The sequence below is a fragment of the Macrotis lagotis genome, chromosome 5, assembly GCF_037893015.1.
Source record: "Macrotis lagotis isolate mMagLag1 chromosome 5, bilby.v1.9.chrom.fasta, whole genome shotgun sequence".
NCBI classification, from domain to species: Eukaryota; Metazoa; Chordata; class Mammalia; order Peramelemorphia; family Peramelidae; genus Macrotis; species Macrotis lagotis.
The window spans coordinates 214,666,619-214,684,607 of NC_133662.1; the positions used below are offsets into that span (position 1 = coordinate 214,666,619).

Sequence of the window (17,989 nt, forward strand, 5' to 3'; positions counted from 1 at the left end):
TTCTCCCTTGCCTTCCCCTTTTCTACTCCATTGAAAAAGCTTTTTCTTGACTCTTATGTGAAATATCTTAGCCCCTTCTTCCTCTCCTTTCCCTTCCAGCACATTCCTTTATCACCCATTGACTCCATCTTTTGACTATATTATACCATTCTGTATTATCCCTTTTAACTGAGAGATAAATGAAAGTTCATGGGAGTTATCAGCATCTTCTTCCCTGGCAGGAATACAAACAGTTCAACATTAAGTTCTCATAATTAGTCCTTCTTGTCCACTCCTTCTCTGGTTCACCAAGTCCCGTACTTGAAGATCAAACTCTGTTCAGCTCTGGCTGTTTCATTAGAGAGGTTTGAAAGTCCTCTGTTTCATTGCAAGTCCACCTTTTCCCCTGAAAGAGGATGCTCAGTTTTTCTGGATAGTTGATTCTCAGTTGTAAACTGAGAATAGTGACTCAAGAGAGGAGTGGAAAGGAAAGTTCATAAAGCCTTGGGGAGCTCTCAAATAGGAATGGACTGAGAAATTGTTTCCTGTACTGAAGCTAATTAGTAGAAGTTAAATATTAATGTTTTGGGGACATCAGGGAAGCTGGGTGGTCAAAGGGCAGCCAGGAGGAGCAGTGAGTAGAGGTCAAGCCTGGAGTCAGGAATGCTCATCTTCCTGAGTTCACACCCGACCTCGGATGATTACTAGCTGCCTCAGTTTCTTCATCTAGTAACTAAGCTGTATATTTGCCAGAAAATTCCAAATGTCAACCACTTCTGAAATACCTTTTCTCAGATGACTCCTCTGGCCCAGGCATGGTTCCAAACTTCCTACAAGGTAAGTTTTAAAAAGCATATTTAGAAAAGGTAAACTTTTTTAACATAAAGATTATAAATTATGATGACCCAATCAGTAACAATCAGTAAGAAAATATATCCTATATGATACAGTTTAAAAGAGATGATTATTAAAGTATTGAAGTGAAGCATAAATGTTTGATCTATATAACTATATCAAGGAGAGATCTGCCCATGTGACTCTCCTCAGAAAGCTTCAATTACTCCTACTATCAGTAGGATAATAAACAGACTCTTGTGTTGACATTTAAAATCCACCAAAATCTAGCTCCAGGCTTTCTATGCTAATTTTGAATTACTTCCACTTCCACATTTTATGTTCCAGCCAAACTTACCTACTTTTTGTTCCCTGAACATACCTTTACAAAGATGTTCATCCCTATTTGTGTAATGATCTCCCTCCTCACTTCTGTCTGTTTGAAAACTTAACTCACTTCAAAGATCAGCCCAAGTCTGATTTCCTATAAAGGTATTTTTCTGATACCTGCAGTTGTTCGAGTACTTCCCTCTTCCTCTCCCAAAAATACTTTATATTCTCCAGGAAAACAACAAGCAAGAATGACAAAAGGACTAAAGAATTTTCTTTCAGCAAATATGGAAAGCAGAAGGAATTCATAGTAACTTATAGAGTATTCAAGTAAAACATTATTTCTGTCATAACTAACTACTATTCTCTTATGTTCAAAGTTCAGATTAGACTCTTTTTTGGAAGAGAATATAAAGGGAAGGTCAAGAAGTACTTCTTGGTGCAGCCAGGTGGCGCAGTGGATAGAGCACCAGCCTTGAAATCAAGAGTACCTGAGTTCAAATTTGACCTCAGACACTTAATAATTACCTAGCTGTGTGGCCTTGGGCAAGTCACTTAACTCCATTTGCCTTGCAAAAAAAAACCTAAAAAAAAAGTACTCTTTACTCTCCAGTTTATCAGGGAGAATGAAGGATCCCTATGAAAAATAGAAGAAAGTAATAAATGGAACAGAGGGAATACACATTAGCAGAAAGAAATGAGCACAGTAACCCATTATTTGGGAAGTCCAAGGATCCCAGAAATATAGGCAAGAATTCACTATTTGACAAGCTGCAGGAAACCTGGAAAGTAGTCTGGCAGAAAGTAGGAATAGACCGACACCTCACACCTTATACCTGAAATAAGCTCAAAAAGGGTACTTGACATCATAAGCAAATTAGAATATTACTTACTATGTGGCTAGGAGAAGGGGTCACATCCAAACAAGAATTAGAGAAGTTCAAAGGAGTTAAAATTGTTAGCAGGTATTCCATAAACTTTTTAAACTTTTGCAAAACAAAACCAAAACAAATTAGAAGAAAAGCAGGAAATGGGGGAAATCTTTGAAGTTTCTATGATTAAATCCTCATTTCTCAAATAGCTTGTGAACTGTGCCAAATTTATAAGAATAAAAGTCATTACCCAAGTAACACATTGTTAAGAACTTGGGCAGCTTTTGGAGGAAGAGAAATCAAAGCTGTCAGTGGTCATGGGAAAAAATGCTCTAAATCACTAATAATTGGAGAAATTAAAATTAACACAATTCAGAAGCACCACTTCACATTTATCAGATGAGCTAAGAAACAAAAAGGAAATAATAAATGATGGAGGGGTTGTGGGTTGGAACTAGTCCAACCATTCCAGAGAGCAATTTGGATCTATGCTTAAAAAGCTATTAAACTATGCATGCCCTTTGGACTCAGTCATGCCACTTCTAGGTTTGTAACTCCAAAGGGATCAAAGAAAAAGGGAAATGGAGCCATATGTACAAAAATATTTTTAGCAGTTATTTCTTTAGTGGCAAAGAATTGGAACTTGAGGGAATTCACATTAATTGGAGTAGACTTACATGAACTGACACAAATTGAAGTTGGCAGAATTAGGTGAATAATCCACACTGTGGTAGGAATATTATAAAGACAATCAACTGTCAAAGATTTACTCTGATTAACATAATGATTCAGTACAATTCCAAAAGGTTAATGTTGTAAAATGTTAACCACTTACAGATAGAACTTTGATGGATTTAGTGTAAGGACCGAAGCATTTCTCTTTCCGTTCTTTTTTCCTGACTAATCCAGTAATTTGTTTTCTATGACTTCATGTTAGCAATAGGTTTTGTATTTCTTGCCTTCTCAATGGGTAGAGGGAGGGCATGACAAGAAGGAGAGAATTTGCAATTAAAATAAAAGAGAAAGAAAAATGAAAGAAGGGCTTACATATGAGCTTAAAATGCTCAATGGATTTGTAATCGCATTGATTTGGGAGTCCCCTCCAATGATGCAGGTAATACATTAATGCCTGTCTTTCCTGTTTGACACTTATCCATATTCTCCCAAAAGTTAACTCCAGGAAATAGTTTTCCTTGATCTTTCTCATCATTTTGAGGGTATGAGTATAGTCATTCTACCATCTACCCTTCATTCTTCAATATTGCAAAGTGTCCCATCTTCTTTTACAATCATACAATTTTCATGATGACCTCTTAGTCTTGTTCTTTCTTAGAGTGTCACATTATTTACATATTATACCTGATCATATCCTCCATGCACACCTTATTTTCTCTGGATGACATTTATCATTAGTTCTTTGGAAGCAGTAATATTCCAGGTTCTATAACAACACTGGTAAAATGTTAGATAGACCACTGTTCAGAGTCAGTAAAAGAACTTTGTAGTTTTTGAAAGTAATTTAGTCTGCTTCCCCTGTTCATTGTCCATTTGTGTTGTCTTTACCAGATACATAGAACTGGACAAGATCTACATAAATTCATATTGAAATCTGGACAATATGGAAGTGTATTTACCAAACTGGACCCAGAACTGTGTGAATCCAACAATAAAGCACTTCTTTTCAGAATTAAACTAAGACCTAAATAATTTGAGAAACATCAAGTACTCATGGGTGGATTAAAACAATTAACTCAAGGGCTGTATCAAACTATCAAAGGATCGCTTTATTTAGACAAAAATAACAAAATTTAGATGGAGTGGAAAAATGGACACTATCAGGAGTAATAATGAAAAAAGGAAGGAAATAAAGGAAAAAAGGAAGTCTATCAGTATGAGCTTTCAAGATTGTACTTAAAAGGGTAATCATTAAAATAATTTGGTACTGGTTAAAGAAAGGAAAACTTGATCTATGGAACAAATTAGGAACATAACATATGGATGCAAACAAACACAATCCTTCCAGATAATCTTTCACTATGTTTTTTTGGCTATACTCTTCTCTCCTGGTTCTTCTGTCTGTCTGACCACTCTTCACCCTTCTTCAATATCCTATTAGCTTTTATCCATATCAAAATCCTTATCTTTATCCCTAGAGCTAGTGTGTGTGAATTTCTGCTTTTTTTTTTTGCTTTATGTTTTCCATAAAGCTCTTTCTAGATTTCTTTGTCTAGAAAGAAAGCACTTTTTGAGCCCACTATGACTGGTAGTCAAAAGTTACTGTTTGTGGACTAAGTTTAGGCCTGGGAAGCTTGTCCTTTTATTAAAGGAGTGTTGCTTTTCTCATATTTAATTGAAAGTTAAACCCTCAGCACTCCAATGATTATAATATTTATAATTAGTGAAAGTATGGAAGTTACCAATTTAATGATTGATCATGAGCTCCCTAAAAGGGAAACATTAACAAAGGTACTGAAATGTATAGTTTGAATTAAGTGTGGGACAAGTAATGTATTTCTGTTAGCAAAACAAAAAAAAAATTACTAAGCATAAAAGAAGCACAGAGCTGATTAACACAATGGCTAAACAAAATTCTGTGACAACACAGAATCAAAACTACTATAAATACAGTTACAATCATCTGGGAGTCTAGGATTTCATCATAGTCAGAACAGAGAAATTTTGTAATTCTGCTAATCACACATTTTATTTTTTACTTACCCACTACACTGTCTAACCACTCCCAGCTTTTGTCTGGGCCAACATGGGGCAACTCATCACACTGGCAACCACCTTCTCCAGGAGACACTTCCTTGCTCTCATCCTTGGCTACTCTGGGGACTCTGCAGTTGTAATGCTCATAGATCTCCCAGGCCTCATACCTTTCTGACTTCTGGTGTCTCAGAGCTAACAGGTTCACCCTCTAGGATGATAAGTTTGTTAATTGACTGCTGAGCTGGAAGAAGTGACTGGAATGAATCACAATTTTGCTTTGGAAGGGGACCTTAACAGTAAACCTAGTCCAGTCCACTCTGAACACAGAGAGATTTACTAACACAAGATCATGTAGTTACTAACGAAGCAAGGTTAGAACCTGAACCCAGATAATCTACAAATCTGACTTAACCCAGGACAATTATGTTTCAGAGTTGCCAAAGCTGCTATCATCCACCACCTTGGTAGAGTCATCTACTGGGCTGACATTTAAGCTTGGCAAAGTGCAATATATTGTCTAAAAATAACTCTATGGGTAATGGGGGAGTATATTCAGAAGAGAACTGGGGCTGCTTCTAAGTATTTGAATACTTGTGGTAGAGGAATTACATTGGGCATATTTTGTTCTAGAAGAACAAGGAACAATAGGCAGAAGTTATAAGAAGGAAAATTTAGGCTTGATGTCAGGAAAAACTTCCTAACCATTATAGATATGAAAAAAAGAACTGGAATACTTTAAAAAGGTAATGGGGTGTTGCTTCTTTAGAGGTCTTCAAGCAAAGGCTGGATGACCATTTGTCCTCAAAGTTATAGGAAAGATTTCTTTTTGGGGGGAGGGTTGGACTAAATGGTTGCTGAAGTCCTTTCCAACTCTAAAATCTGTGATTCTAGATACTGTTATCCTTCTTTCACAGATGAGGAAACTGAGCCTCAGAGTGTGTATGTGTATGATCCCACAACTACTAAATACCAAAATTAGGATTCAAGCTTAGATCTCTTCTGATTCTAAGTCCAATTACTTTCTACTTCATCACAACTAGACTTATTGTGTAATTTCAAAGGCCAGAACTATGACTAATTGTTGAAATATGTAGGAAAGAAGTTGTAACTGAATATAAAAATTATTTGAATTGTCCCAAAATAGATTAGGATGCTTTGATGAGATCAAGGTTCATTTCTCTTGGAATTTCACTAGATTATTAAACTAGATTATTTCCAAGGTCCCTTACAACTCCAAGACTCTATACTATAAGTGGAGGAGACTTTGAAGACCTCAGTCTTTTGATTTACTTTGATATGAAGGGATTTCAATTGAAAGGTGAAAATAAGTAAGGCTAGCAGAATATGTTGAAAAATATGAATCAGGAATAAGGAATGAAAAAGAACAAAGACTCTGGAGACTCTTAAGAGGTTATCTATATTTAGATATATGTGTATATATACATATCAAATATTTATTTATTATATGCATATCTTAAATATTTTCTTTGATTAAAAAAGAAAAGGAGATGGATGTGGCATACAACAAATAAAGGCATTAAAAATACATAGACTTTAATGCACATAAAATAACTTGTTACTTATATCAGACTGTCTATATACAATCAACTTTCTAAATTGTTAGTCAAAATTAATACAAAGATAGAAGAAAGGTTGAGAAATGAGAAATGAGAAAATGATATGCTTTAAAATTAAATGATATGCTTTAAAATTAAAACAGCTCCAAGCTGACCTTTTAAATAAGTTATTGATGTGGGAAAATGGAATGTGGGTAGATGAAAGGACACTGAAATCAATTATAATAATTTTATATTTAGCCAATATAAATTGCTTGCCTTAACAGAGAGAACAAAAGGGCCTAAAAAGTCAGAAACTTTTTATTTAACAAATATATGTTTCTTTCCAAGTAGAAGAAAATGGCATCCCTAGTTAGAATACAATTTGGCCTCATTGCTTTTTATGCAAATAAACACTATCAACAAAGACTCTTCAAACAACTCTGAAAGAAATTTTGTCAATAGCTACAAAAGTTACCAACTTTATTGAGACCTCTGGATCATCACATTTTTTAAAAATGTAAAAAAAGAGGAGTTTCTCAGGTAGTCCTGTGACTCTGAGCAAATCACTCTCTAAGTTTTAGATTCTTTCTCTAGAAAATGAGTAGGTTCTACTCTATGACTTCTAATATCCCTTTCTACTCTGCAGTGATAGGCATAATGGTTCTTTGATCTTATTGTCTTTCAAGGTAACCAACTGAAAGTCATGGTTTTTCACCTGTCAATGTAATTGAAAATTTGTGCATTTGGTTGTTCTCTTTTAGATGAACTGAACTGATATTTGAGGGCATGGAATTTGGAAATGCTTGAAAATATAAGAGAAAAATCTATCAGTTCCATTAAATTCAACATTTATTTATTGTCTTTTATATTCAAGGCAAATTAAAAAAGGGGGGAATGATGTTATTAGAACTAAAGAGGAAGAAAATATTAATGATTTATTAATTGGTGCTCTCCTTAACTTCTTTGCTAATTATATTAATTTTGTCATTTGAAATGAAGGAAAGGAAAAGTATTTATTAGGTGTTTGCTATGGGCCAGACACTATGTTAAGCTCTAGGCATACAAATAAAAAAAGCAGACAATTCCTTCTAACCAGGAGTTTTCATTTTAATGAGAGAGATTCCAGAGTGAAGCAGAGGTCATCGAGGAAGAGGGGTATTTTGGTTTGAGAAGTAACATGATTAGAAGCACAGGTTAATAGATTAACATACCTTTTCCAATATCAGTGGCAGTATTGATTGGATTACAGTTCCAGAACTGAAAAGGGGCTGGGGTGTCACAGAAGATATGTACTGTACTAGGAAAACTAGTGAGAAGGTTATGAGGCCCAAATGCAAGCTATCCCAAAAGTAGTAGGGCATTACATGATTCACAGATCAGTACAGGGTTACCTGAGGACAGGAGCTGCTGAGCTGAAAGAATTGTCTGCCATTTATGCTCTCTATTCACATGGAACAACAGGAAGTCTATTGGGAAGGTGGTAGAGAGTGGAGTGAATCATGGCTGGAGTTGATTGTCATCATCCTGCCTGTCAGTAAGAGAACATAGGTTTGAATTTCTTAATGGCAATATTGTCTTTCTATGGTGATTTAGAATGTACAAAGTATTTTTTTACTATATCTCATTTGATCCTCACAACTATCATAGATAAGGGAAGTCAGATCTGAAATATATCCTCTTTCTTTTTCAAAATATGAAAACAAGCAGAGAGTTCTGAGTTCTGTTCTAATGTACTTTCAATCATATAACTGCCTTTTCAGGACATAAATTCACATTTACTTTTTTTTATCCAGATTCCAACTTCACTCAGTATTTTCAAAAAAATGAGAATCATTGAGAAAATGCAAGGTTTTACCAAAAAATAAAAAAAAACAAACCCAGACTTTAGGATGGAATGACAGCAAGATCCAATGAACAAATTTACTAATTTTTGATTCCTGTTTATACTTAGCCTTTGGTTTTTTTCTGGGGGGGGTCTTTTTATCTTTCTTTTCTCTAAGAGACCATGTTCAGATCAGATTTTAAAAATACAATAGTATGTCTATGATCCTATGAACTATATTTTTCCAAAGTACAATATAAACACCTATCTTACCACTAAAAAAGTAGAAATGAAATCTTAAAACAAAAAATTAAAGACTTTCCCTCTGAGATTAAGTTTAGTTATGCCAACATGGATTCATACCAAGATAAACAGCGATTTCCCATCAGAGTCATTTTGAGAATGCCCATTAGTGATGGTATCAGGGGAAGTACCAGCTTTGCCCACAGAGGACACAAGTTTGGATGGAGAAGAAAAGATGCCAAAACTCAATTGGTCCCAAGGATAGTAATTCATCTGCACCATGACATGCATATATGTATATATATAAATATATATATATATATATATATATATATATATATATACACACACACACACACATATATATATATATATATATATATTATATATATATATATATATATGAGACATTCTTATTATTGTTTTTAGGTATAATCAGGATCCTGGACGCTGCACTTCATTTGCTCTGTAAATAGTAAAGCTATTCTGTTTTTCATCTGCATCCCAGAAATATGAGTATTTGTGCTTGAGGCAATTAAAGGTATGTGCTTCTTTGGTCCTGCTATGCCCATCTCTTGCTCCTCCTCTGTGAATCTTCTTTCCTAGATTGAACTATAATTTGAACTAAACAGTCAATTTCAATGGAAAAATCAGGTGAACTTATTTACTAAAGTTGCTAGGCTTCGTTAACAAGTAGTTGCCTAAACTGATTGACTTTAATTAAATCAACTTATTCAACGGAATCCAGCTGGTTGTTTGAAAGTGGCCACAAATAAATCTCTAGTAGAAACGGCTTGGCTCATGCTGCCAGCTTTGTGTTTCAATTCTTATTTTTCCTAAAAATACATGAAGAAGGTTCATTATTCATTTCTTTATGGAGGTTATATGTTTTTACTTCAGGTTAGTTGAAGCTGCATCTCTTCCTGGTTTACTTATTTTCCTTGAGTAGAGGTCATGTTGTCATTGTGATAATCTGACTTAAATTCTTCAAAATGAAGCTATGATGTGAGCAGGGTTTGTGAGATGTTTGACCCCTGATATGTATTGGGGGATCAGGGATAGAGTAGGGCTTACACCAACCTTAAAAACTCAAGGGCATTTAAAGAGTCAGGCCTTTTAAGAGTCTGGCCTTTTTAGTGACATCTCATTAGCTTCAGGCTTTTCTTATGGAGGGAAAGGAGGAAGACAACATTGTATGCTGAGTGTTAGGGGTATATTTTGCTCTTGCCATCTCTACTCCCATAGCCACCACCTTAATTCAAGGCCCCTCACCAAGACAAATTGCAGTAGCCCCATAATTGGGCTCCCTGACTCTAACAGCCAGTCTCCACACATTTGCCTTAATCACAAAATCTGAAGTGACTCCTCTACTCAGCATTCTCTAAATGCTCCATGCCAACGCTAGGTCAAATAACTATAAATATTTCGCCTTGGCTTTTGGGACCTGGCTTGATCTTATCTTTTCAACCTAAAATGTCACTCCCCTTTCCACATGCTATAATGCAGCCAAATGGACCATGTCTTTGTTCCCCTATGCTCATCTCCCATCTACACACCTTTGTACCATCCATGACCCAAGCCTGCTGTGCCCTCACTTCTCATAACGCCCTCATAGAATCTGCTTCCTGCAAGTACATTTTCTGCATAAATACTTTCATCTACTAGTGCCTTTCCTCCTTATGCCTTTTATTTCATAATCTAATATTTGTTTTACATTTATTCTGCATATTCATGTATATATTCGTAGTATCCCCAATTAGAATGTGAATTCCCTGAGATCACATATTACTTCATTTCTATATTACCCAGTTCCTAGCATAGTGCCTAGCTCATTATAGGCTGATAATGATGTATTGATTTAGTTTGATTGACAATACAGAAGCAAAATCTACTGGCCAATATAAAGCAGAAGGGAAATGGTTCTCTAGTATATCATACAATTCACAACTGAGTCTGTTTTTATCAAATGTTCAAATTGTACCATGACACATTTGTATTTGGAAAGCAGAATTTTTCCTCACCAAGAGAAAAAGGCCCCCCAAGTCTTGTTTAGTCAGCAATTCTCTATTGTCTATTAGCATTCTTGGTAAGACTGTTCCCAAGCACTGGCCAAGTAGCAAATCATTTTACGAAAGGGTAGAGGCACCCCTGTCACCAAATGATTCAGTTACAGTGCATCATCCACTAAGTTGTCTTAAATCTGCACTCTTGTTTGATGGCTTATACCTACCTTGTGGTCCCTCTATATCTAAATATAGGAGCAAAAACATGTCCTTTGTGAACTTTTTGAACTAAAGCAGAGAACTTTCTTGTTTAAAATTTGAATTTTTTTGAAAAAAATGATATATTAAATCATAAAATCCCAGAATGTTAGAGCTCAAAGATAGAGGGATAAAACACTTTATAAGCACCTACTTTTGCCAAACCCTATGAAAAGATCCTCAAAATGATCTGGTCTACTCTATCTTTTTTTTTTAATTTATTTAAGGCAATGGGGTTGAGTGACTTGCCTAAGATCATAAAGCTAGGTAATTATTAAGCGTCTCAGGCTATATTTGATCTCAGGTCCTCCTGACTCTAGGGATGGTGCTCTATTCACTGCACCATCTAGCTGCCCCCCCCTCATTCCCTTCAATTTACAGAAGTAACCTGATGCAGTGGGAAGCTGGACCAGACAGAAGACCTATCTTGGTCCCTTGCTAGATGGATGACCCTGATTACTCCATATACCTTTCTAATTCTTAGCTTCCTTATCCCAAAAATGAAGGTAATTATGCTCAAATTACCTCCTGCACAGGTTTACTATGAAGAAAGAATTTTGAGAACTATAGAGTGCTCTAGAAAATGAGGCTTCCTTGTTATTATCATCATCACAGATGAGAAAACTGGCTTGATATCATTTTTTAGGTTGTTTTGCAAGGCAAATGGGGTTAAGTGGCTTGATATTATCTTTTATCATAAACTGGGAGCCCAGATTGGCCAGCTGTGATCCAACCACAGTGTCCATCCACATTTGGTTTCCTTCTCCTCTGTAGTGGAACTCCAACTAGAGAGAAGAGTTTTCTGTTGCAATGAGCGGGGTTTCATTTGCAGGGTGATAACAATTAGACAAATATCAAAAGAAGTTGTATGAGGCAAACTATAGCAGTAGAGATCTCTCTACAATAGAATCCCCCCCCCTTCTTCAGGCTTGTTCCTCCTTTGTAAGACACAACCTTGACGTCTTCCCTTCGTCATGGCTTCCTGAGCCTGTTCTTTTTCTGTTCATATCTGTATGATGGCCTTTTTTTAGTTTTCTCACACATGGGGAACATTTTATCTTTTACTTCTTTAATAGTTTTGTTTGTACTTAATCATACTTCCTGATCATCATTTCTAGAAAATGAGATACATCATATATTATTTCCAGAAAAGGCATATATTTGTCAGTCTACATCCACAGTTTTTCAATGAGGAAGCAAACTGCTCAGTGCTCCGTATCCATGGTAACCAAGCCCAGGGCCAGCAGCCTAGACAAAAATCCTTTCAGTCAGATGTTAAGGCTCTGAGTCTGAGGTCTGCTTGTTCATTGATCCCTTTCCAAAGAGCACAACAACATTCAGGGAGAACAATTTCCTCTGAAATTTTATATAATATATATATATATGTATATATATATTTATATTGATATGCAAACTAAGCTTATGTTTCCTTGGACAGAAAATGACTCTCTCCCATGATAGCTGGGCTGCTTCAGTTACTTACTGACTGAAATCTTTTTATAAAGCTTTAGGGCATTAGGGGAAAAAAAGAAACCCTATGAACAGACTGTATTATTTAAAATATGATTACTCTAACAATAGAAAGTTGTAGCAGTGAAAAGTTAATTCTAATGGCTATTTACACCCATAGAAGCACATTCACATGTGCTCTGACATAGTTCCTTACACAGGGGGTCTCTGAGAGTGTGGTTATCACCTCTTCTTGAATCCAATAAAAATCTTTGTTCTGGCATGCCCAAGAGATGGACCTAGTGACTCAGGAAAATGTTTGATTCTCCAATTGAAAACATTAATTAAGTATCTACTTTAAGTAAGTGGTTTTGTTAAACACTGAGGGGGAGGTAAAAGTAAGCAAGATACAGTCTTCAAATATCCCCCATTCTCTCTTCCTTTAATCCAATCCCAAATGATGAATGTCCCTTCTCATCAAGGCCTACTCTTCCTCATAAAGCCCAACCCTATGCCTCCCATCTCTCCAGCTAATTGCTCCATAATTATCCCCCCCACTGTGATCCTCCATCTTTCTCTGTCTTTTTAGAGTCTTCCATGCTTCCTAAAAACATGTCTAAGCTTCATTCCTCTTAAAAATCTTTCACCTAGTGAATGGGCTTCATCTACTATTCCCTTTAACATCCTAATCAAAATCCTAAAAGAAAATTCTGTCTACAATCTTTGCCACCACGTCCTCTCCTCTCAATGACTACTTTTTAATCCTGTAAATCTCTCTCTGTCTCTAACCCCCATCTAGCAATAATCTCTGTTCAGACCCTCATCACCATTCACCTCTACTACTGTAATCGTCTCCTGATTAGTCTGCCCACTTCCATCCTTTGTCCAGCTACCAGAGTTTGTCCTGAAGGTCAGCTCAGACCACACCACTCCCCTTCTCAACAAATAGCGGTGACTTCCTATAATGCCTGTGATCAAATATAAATGTTTGTCTGTAATATTTAAAACCCTTTATGACCAGACCCAAACATAGCTTTTCGTCATTTTTACTTCCCTTCCTGATCCCTGTAGTCCAGTCCAGTCAAACTGGACTTCTTACTGCTTCTCATAGATGGCATCCCACTATCCTTGTTGGTGTTAGAGTCACTGTCTCCTTCCTCGCCTTTGAACCGCACTACCCTTCAAGACCCAGCTCCAGCACTGCCTTCCAGAGATGACTTTCCTGCTGTCCCCAGCTGCTAGTGACTTAACTCCCCTGCCTTTCCCCCACAAAAATCAGCATGTTTCTGTTTTGTATATCCCTGTATCTGTACATGCTGTCTCCCCGATAGGCAGGAAACTACCTTCATTAGACATCTACTGTGAGCCAGGCACAACAAACCTATAGGGAGGGACTATTATTGCCCCAATTTTACAGTTGGGAAAATTAAGGTTCCGAGTCCCAGGTTCACACAGCTAGGGTATTAAGTCTGGATTTTAACTCAGTCTTTCTGACTTGGAGTGCCTCACCTGACTGCCTCTGGCTCCTTGAGGTCAGACTCAATATAGTAATTGCCCAAAGGAGTGGATTCAGGGGTGAAGATGAAGAACTTAGCCTTAGAAAAGAGGGTCATAGGACTAGAGCTAGAAGGAGCCTCAGTGAACAAGCTGGGTTGCTAAAATGTGATAGCTTTAATATTAACAAGTGGTGGGAGGGTAAAGGTTTCCTTGTGATGGCTCTCTGCACACACTCACTGACGATAGTAACTGAGATCACCTAAGCTGAGTTCCTCCTTTTCTACCCAAGGCAATGCTTAGGACTGCAGAGTGTCAGTGCCATGTCCACAGTCATAACAGTAGTAAGTATTAGAATGAGAATTTGAACCCAAGATCTCTGACCTCACCATCAGCACTCTTTCTTCTATATCCCAATATCTCCTACATTCTTAAAAATAGGCAAGGCTAAGGGAAGACTTTAAGAGGAGTGAAGTTAATTTATCTACATATATGGCAAACCACCTTACTGATTATCTCAGACCTCCTTAGAAGATAGGCATAAAGTTACTGGCTGAGAGAGAAGGGTTGAGAATTGGTTGAACATGTAGGGACTATGGAAAGAATGAACAAACATTAGATGCCAGCATATTTATGGAAGGCAGGGAGGGTGCAGTTTGTGGCTGTGTGACTTATTTATAGCAAACTGAATTAGTATGGTTTGTGTATTCAGTGGACAAACATTTCTTAAGCACTTGCTATTTACATTGTGTTGTGCTAGACTCTAGAGGCAGAGACAAACTTTAGACAGGACAGTCTGTCCTGAAGCAGTTTATGATATAGTAGTGAAATAACATCCAAGTCTAAAACAAGATAACTATAATACACAAAGTATTGTACACAAAATATACTCCCCCCCCCCCCAATATCCATGATATTTCATTAAGGAAGTGTGAAATGCCTTTAACAAAGTAAACTTTCTTAGCTAAACTTACTTAGTAAAGTAAAATTTCTTAGCTTCTCTTGGGCTTCCCAATATCATACTAAAGTTAATTAATATTCAAAGCTAATTTATATACATGGACTACACTCATACTTGGCTTTTAAAAGATAGAGCAGAAAGGAAGAGCCAGAAGTTAGAGAGAAAAAATCTAATCATATATAGATAGGCCACATTCCTTAGAGTCAAGATTTCATAGCTATATGATTCCTCCTGTGAACTATGTAGACTTTCAGGAGAGGAAGGAACTAAGTGGTGTTGGAGTTAGCAATGAACAGAATTCATAAGGGACCAGTAAGAAATTTCTGATTAATGTGGAAACTAAGGCAGAGAAGTTAGGTGGCACAGTGGATAGAGCACCAGGCCTGGAGTCAGAGAGACATAAGTTCAAATCTGCCCATCTAGCTGTGTGATTCTGGGCATGTCACTTAATTCTGTTTGCCTCCATGTCTTCATGTGTAAAATGAGCTGGAAAAAGAAATGGCAAAGCACTCCAGTATCTCTGCCAAGAAACCCCAAAGTCAGTAGGGGGACTGGGAAGCAGGGAAAATGTTGCTGCTTGACTTTGTGAAACCTGAGTGTTTTCTTGTAGAGAAGCCTTAATTCAAGTCAGGAGAACTTTCAGGGACCTGGAAAATGGAGGAGGTAAGGAGAGTTTATTATTGTATTTGCTTAGGTATAAATAATTAAATGAAGCCTGTCCTCTATTTGATGTATCGACATCCCAAATACTTGCATGGGAACAAATGGCCCTTTATATTTGTCATGTCTAGGTCTAGGTCTACAGTGCAAGCCCTGAGTGGGATTCACTGGGCAAAAAAAGGATTAACCAGTGAGAAGCCCCCGCAAACTGAACTCAACATATATAGGTTTAGAGCACTGGTTCTTTGATCAGGGGTCCCAGTAATAACTCTGAGAAGCATTAGAGAAATACAAGATGTTATGGTGAGTGAGTCTAAGGGGGAGGGAAGGTTACTACTCATAGGAAATAATCATAGGTCATCTATATTTATTATATTTGATCTTCATAAAAACCCTGTAGGGTAGATGTGGTTATTACCTCTAGCTTATCCATGAAGAATTCGAGACACTGGTTACTTCACTGACACGAGAGCATATAAACACTAAGTCATAAAGCAGTATTTGGACCGACCCCAGATCTGACTCCCAGTTCTTCCAAAATATCCAGCTAGGATTGGAGATAAAGATTTAGAAGAAATTCACATAGAACTCATAGTAAAGATCATGGGAATTAATGACCTTGTGAGGGGGAGAGAGAGGATCTTTATAAAGAAAAGAGGACCAAAAATAAGAGACTTTTAGAAAATAATAACAAAAATAACACTATCTAGAAGGTTATATAATGTTTAAGGTTTAAGATATACAGCTTTACAAATATGATCTCATTTGTTCATCACAGCAATACTATAAGTGCCATTATTTTCCCGATTTTACACATTCTATAAAGCTCATATTCTGTAAAAAAGGATGTGATGCAGAAGTTATCAAGAGAACATACACTGTACCCATATTTGTACATCTGTTCAGTCCAGTCACATCAGACCACCACACAATACAGAAGTTAAGATAGAAGAAGGCCTGCCACCATCACTGTCATGGAGATAGAGCTGCAGAGAAAGAGCTATCCCCAGGGATAATCAACCTGCCTGGCCCTGAATGATGGAAGGCACCATATTAGAGTGATTGCTATCTAGACAATAACTTAGAGAAGGATTGTTGGAAGAGGAAGGAACCTCCATCAGTTAGGAAAGACCTGAGGTTACATATATGTAATCAGCTCATAAATTGCCCCAACCAAAACCAAGTCAAAAATATAGGAATACTCTAATTCTATCACTGCCTCAGGTTGCTGATTTCCCTTTGATAAATTTTTTCTTCTTGAAGGCTACCCTTGATGTTCACTGCCACTATATTTCATATATATTAAAATGTTGGGGTGGCTAGGTGGCACAGTGGATAAAGCACCGGCCCTGGAGTCAGGAGTACCTGGGTTCAAATCTGGTCTCAGACACTTAATAATTACCTAGCTGTGTGGCCTTGGGCAAGCCACTTAACCTCGTTTGCTTTGCAAAAACCTAAAAAAAAAATGTTGAGGGACACCTTCCTCCATAGGGATCTACCATCATTGACCTGCCTATTGAGCCAGAGAATTCCATAGAAAGAGTAACATGGCCAGGGGGAGGGGGGGAGGGGCACTGTACTGAGAGTCTGAATCCCTCCCTGGACTTAAATGTCTTCATCTATAAAAGGAGAGGTTTCAGCTAGATGAGCCCAGGTTCCTCCCAAATCTCAATCTGCGATCTTAGCTCTTTTTTAGAACTTATCAGACCATCAATTTCTTGGAAATGTCAGCACCTTGTGCCACTGAATGTATATAATTCCCTACTGGATAAAATAATATAAATGAGGAAGGTCAGAAACCAGGCAGCCTAGCAGATGGCCATTATTTGGTATAAAAATAAACAGTTTTTGAAGTGAAAAAGGAAAAACTACTTTTTTAAAGACTTTTTATAATGTCCATCTGCCAATTTCCTCTCATTTTCCATCTCATTTGCCCATACCATTCTTTAATTATTCTCTAGTTGTTTCATATTTAAATTTTGCCTTCCCAACTAGACTATGAACCCCCAATGGCATATCTTCCTTTTCCTTGTATCCCTTTTGGGTACTTGGATACAAGACCTTTTGGTGTCTTTGTTTACATATGTGTACATAGAAGGTACTCTATAAAAACTTGTCGGCTGATCTCTCCCTCTAACATTCCATTTTTCTCTCTTCTGTTCTGCCTTCTTTTTGTGTTTCTCTCCTCTTTTTTCCTTGTCTTCTCTTCCTTTCTGAAATAAAGGAACTGCAAGTGGATGCAGGGAGGTAGTATCCATTGTGGTTCATCACTTTCTTCTCAAACATCTTTATTCTTATTAATTTCCAATCATTGCTAAATTTAAAACAGTTGTCTGCATTCACTGTTTCCATTCTACCATCACTTCCATCACTTCTCAACCTCTAATAGTATAGTTTCTGATGAGTCTATATAACTGACATTGCTTTCTCCAATCTTATCAATGGTATTTTAACTATAATAACCATTGACTTTTCTCATTCCTTTTCCTGTAGATAAGTCTACTGTCCATAAATATTAATTAAATGCCTACTATCTGCCAGATTGTATACTAAGCAATGAGGTCAAAAAGAGGCAGGAGCCTGCAGTCTAATGGGGTGGGGAGGGGGAGATAATAAGCAAACCAATAAGCCCTATAGCCAGGACAATAAGAAAGAAAAGAAGGAAGAGGGGTTTCAGAAAGGCCTCCAGGAGGAGACATGCAGGAAAACAGGGAAGTCATGAGGTGGAGAGGAGAAGGCAGATCCTGGAACAGAAGAGTTGTAGTATCTTGTTTGTGGAAGGGAAGGAGGCTGTTATGATGTGTGGTAGGAGA

At 37.0% G+C, this 17,989-nt stretch overlaps 1 protein-coding gene across 5 annotated transcripts in view; it reads left to right on the forward strand.

Annotated features, from left to right (window-relative positions):
• The first annotated feature begins 601 nt into the window (after window positions 1-601).
• CD53 (CD53 molecule) overlaps window positions 602-17,989 on the forward strand; it is a 55,280-nt gene continuing 37,892 nt past the window's right edge. For 2 of the 5 annotated variants that reach the window (XM_074188390.1, XM_074188391.1), the window contains exons 1-2: window positions 603-816; window positions 8,781-8,892. Coding sequence is in view for 2 of the 5 variants with exons in the window: in XM_074188389.1 (XP_074044490.1) it covers window positions 775-816 (42 nt within the window). In the remaining 3 variants the exon portion in view is untranslated. Of the gene's footprint in view, window positions 817-8,780; window positions 8,893-17,989 lie in introns of all 5 variants that reach the window. The other 3 variants (XM_074188388.1, XM_074188392.1, XM_074188389.1) reach the window with 2 other exon arrangements.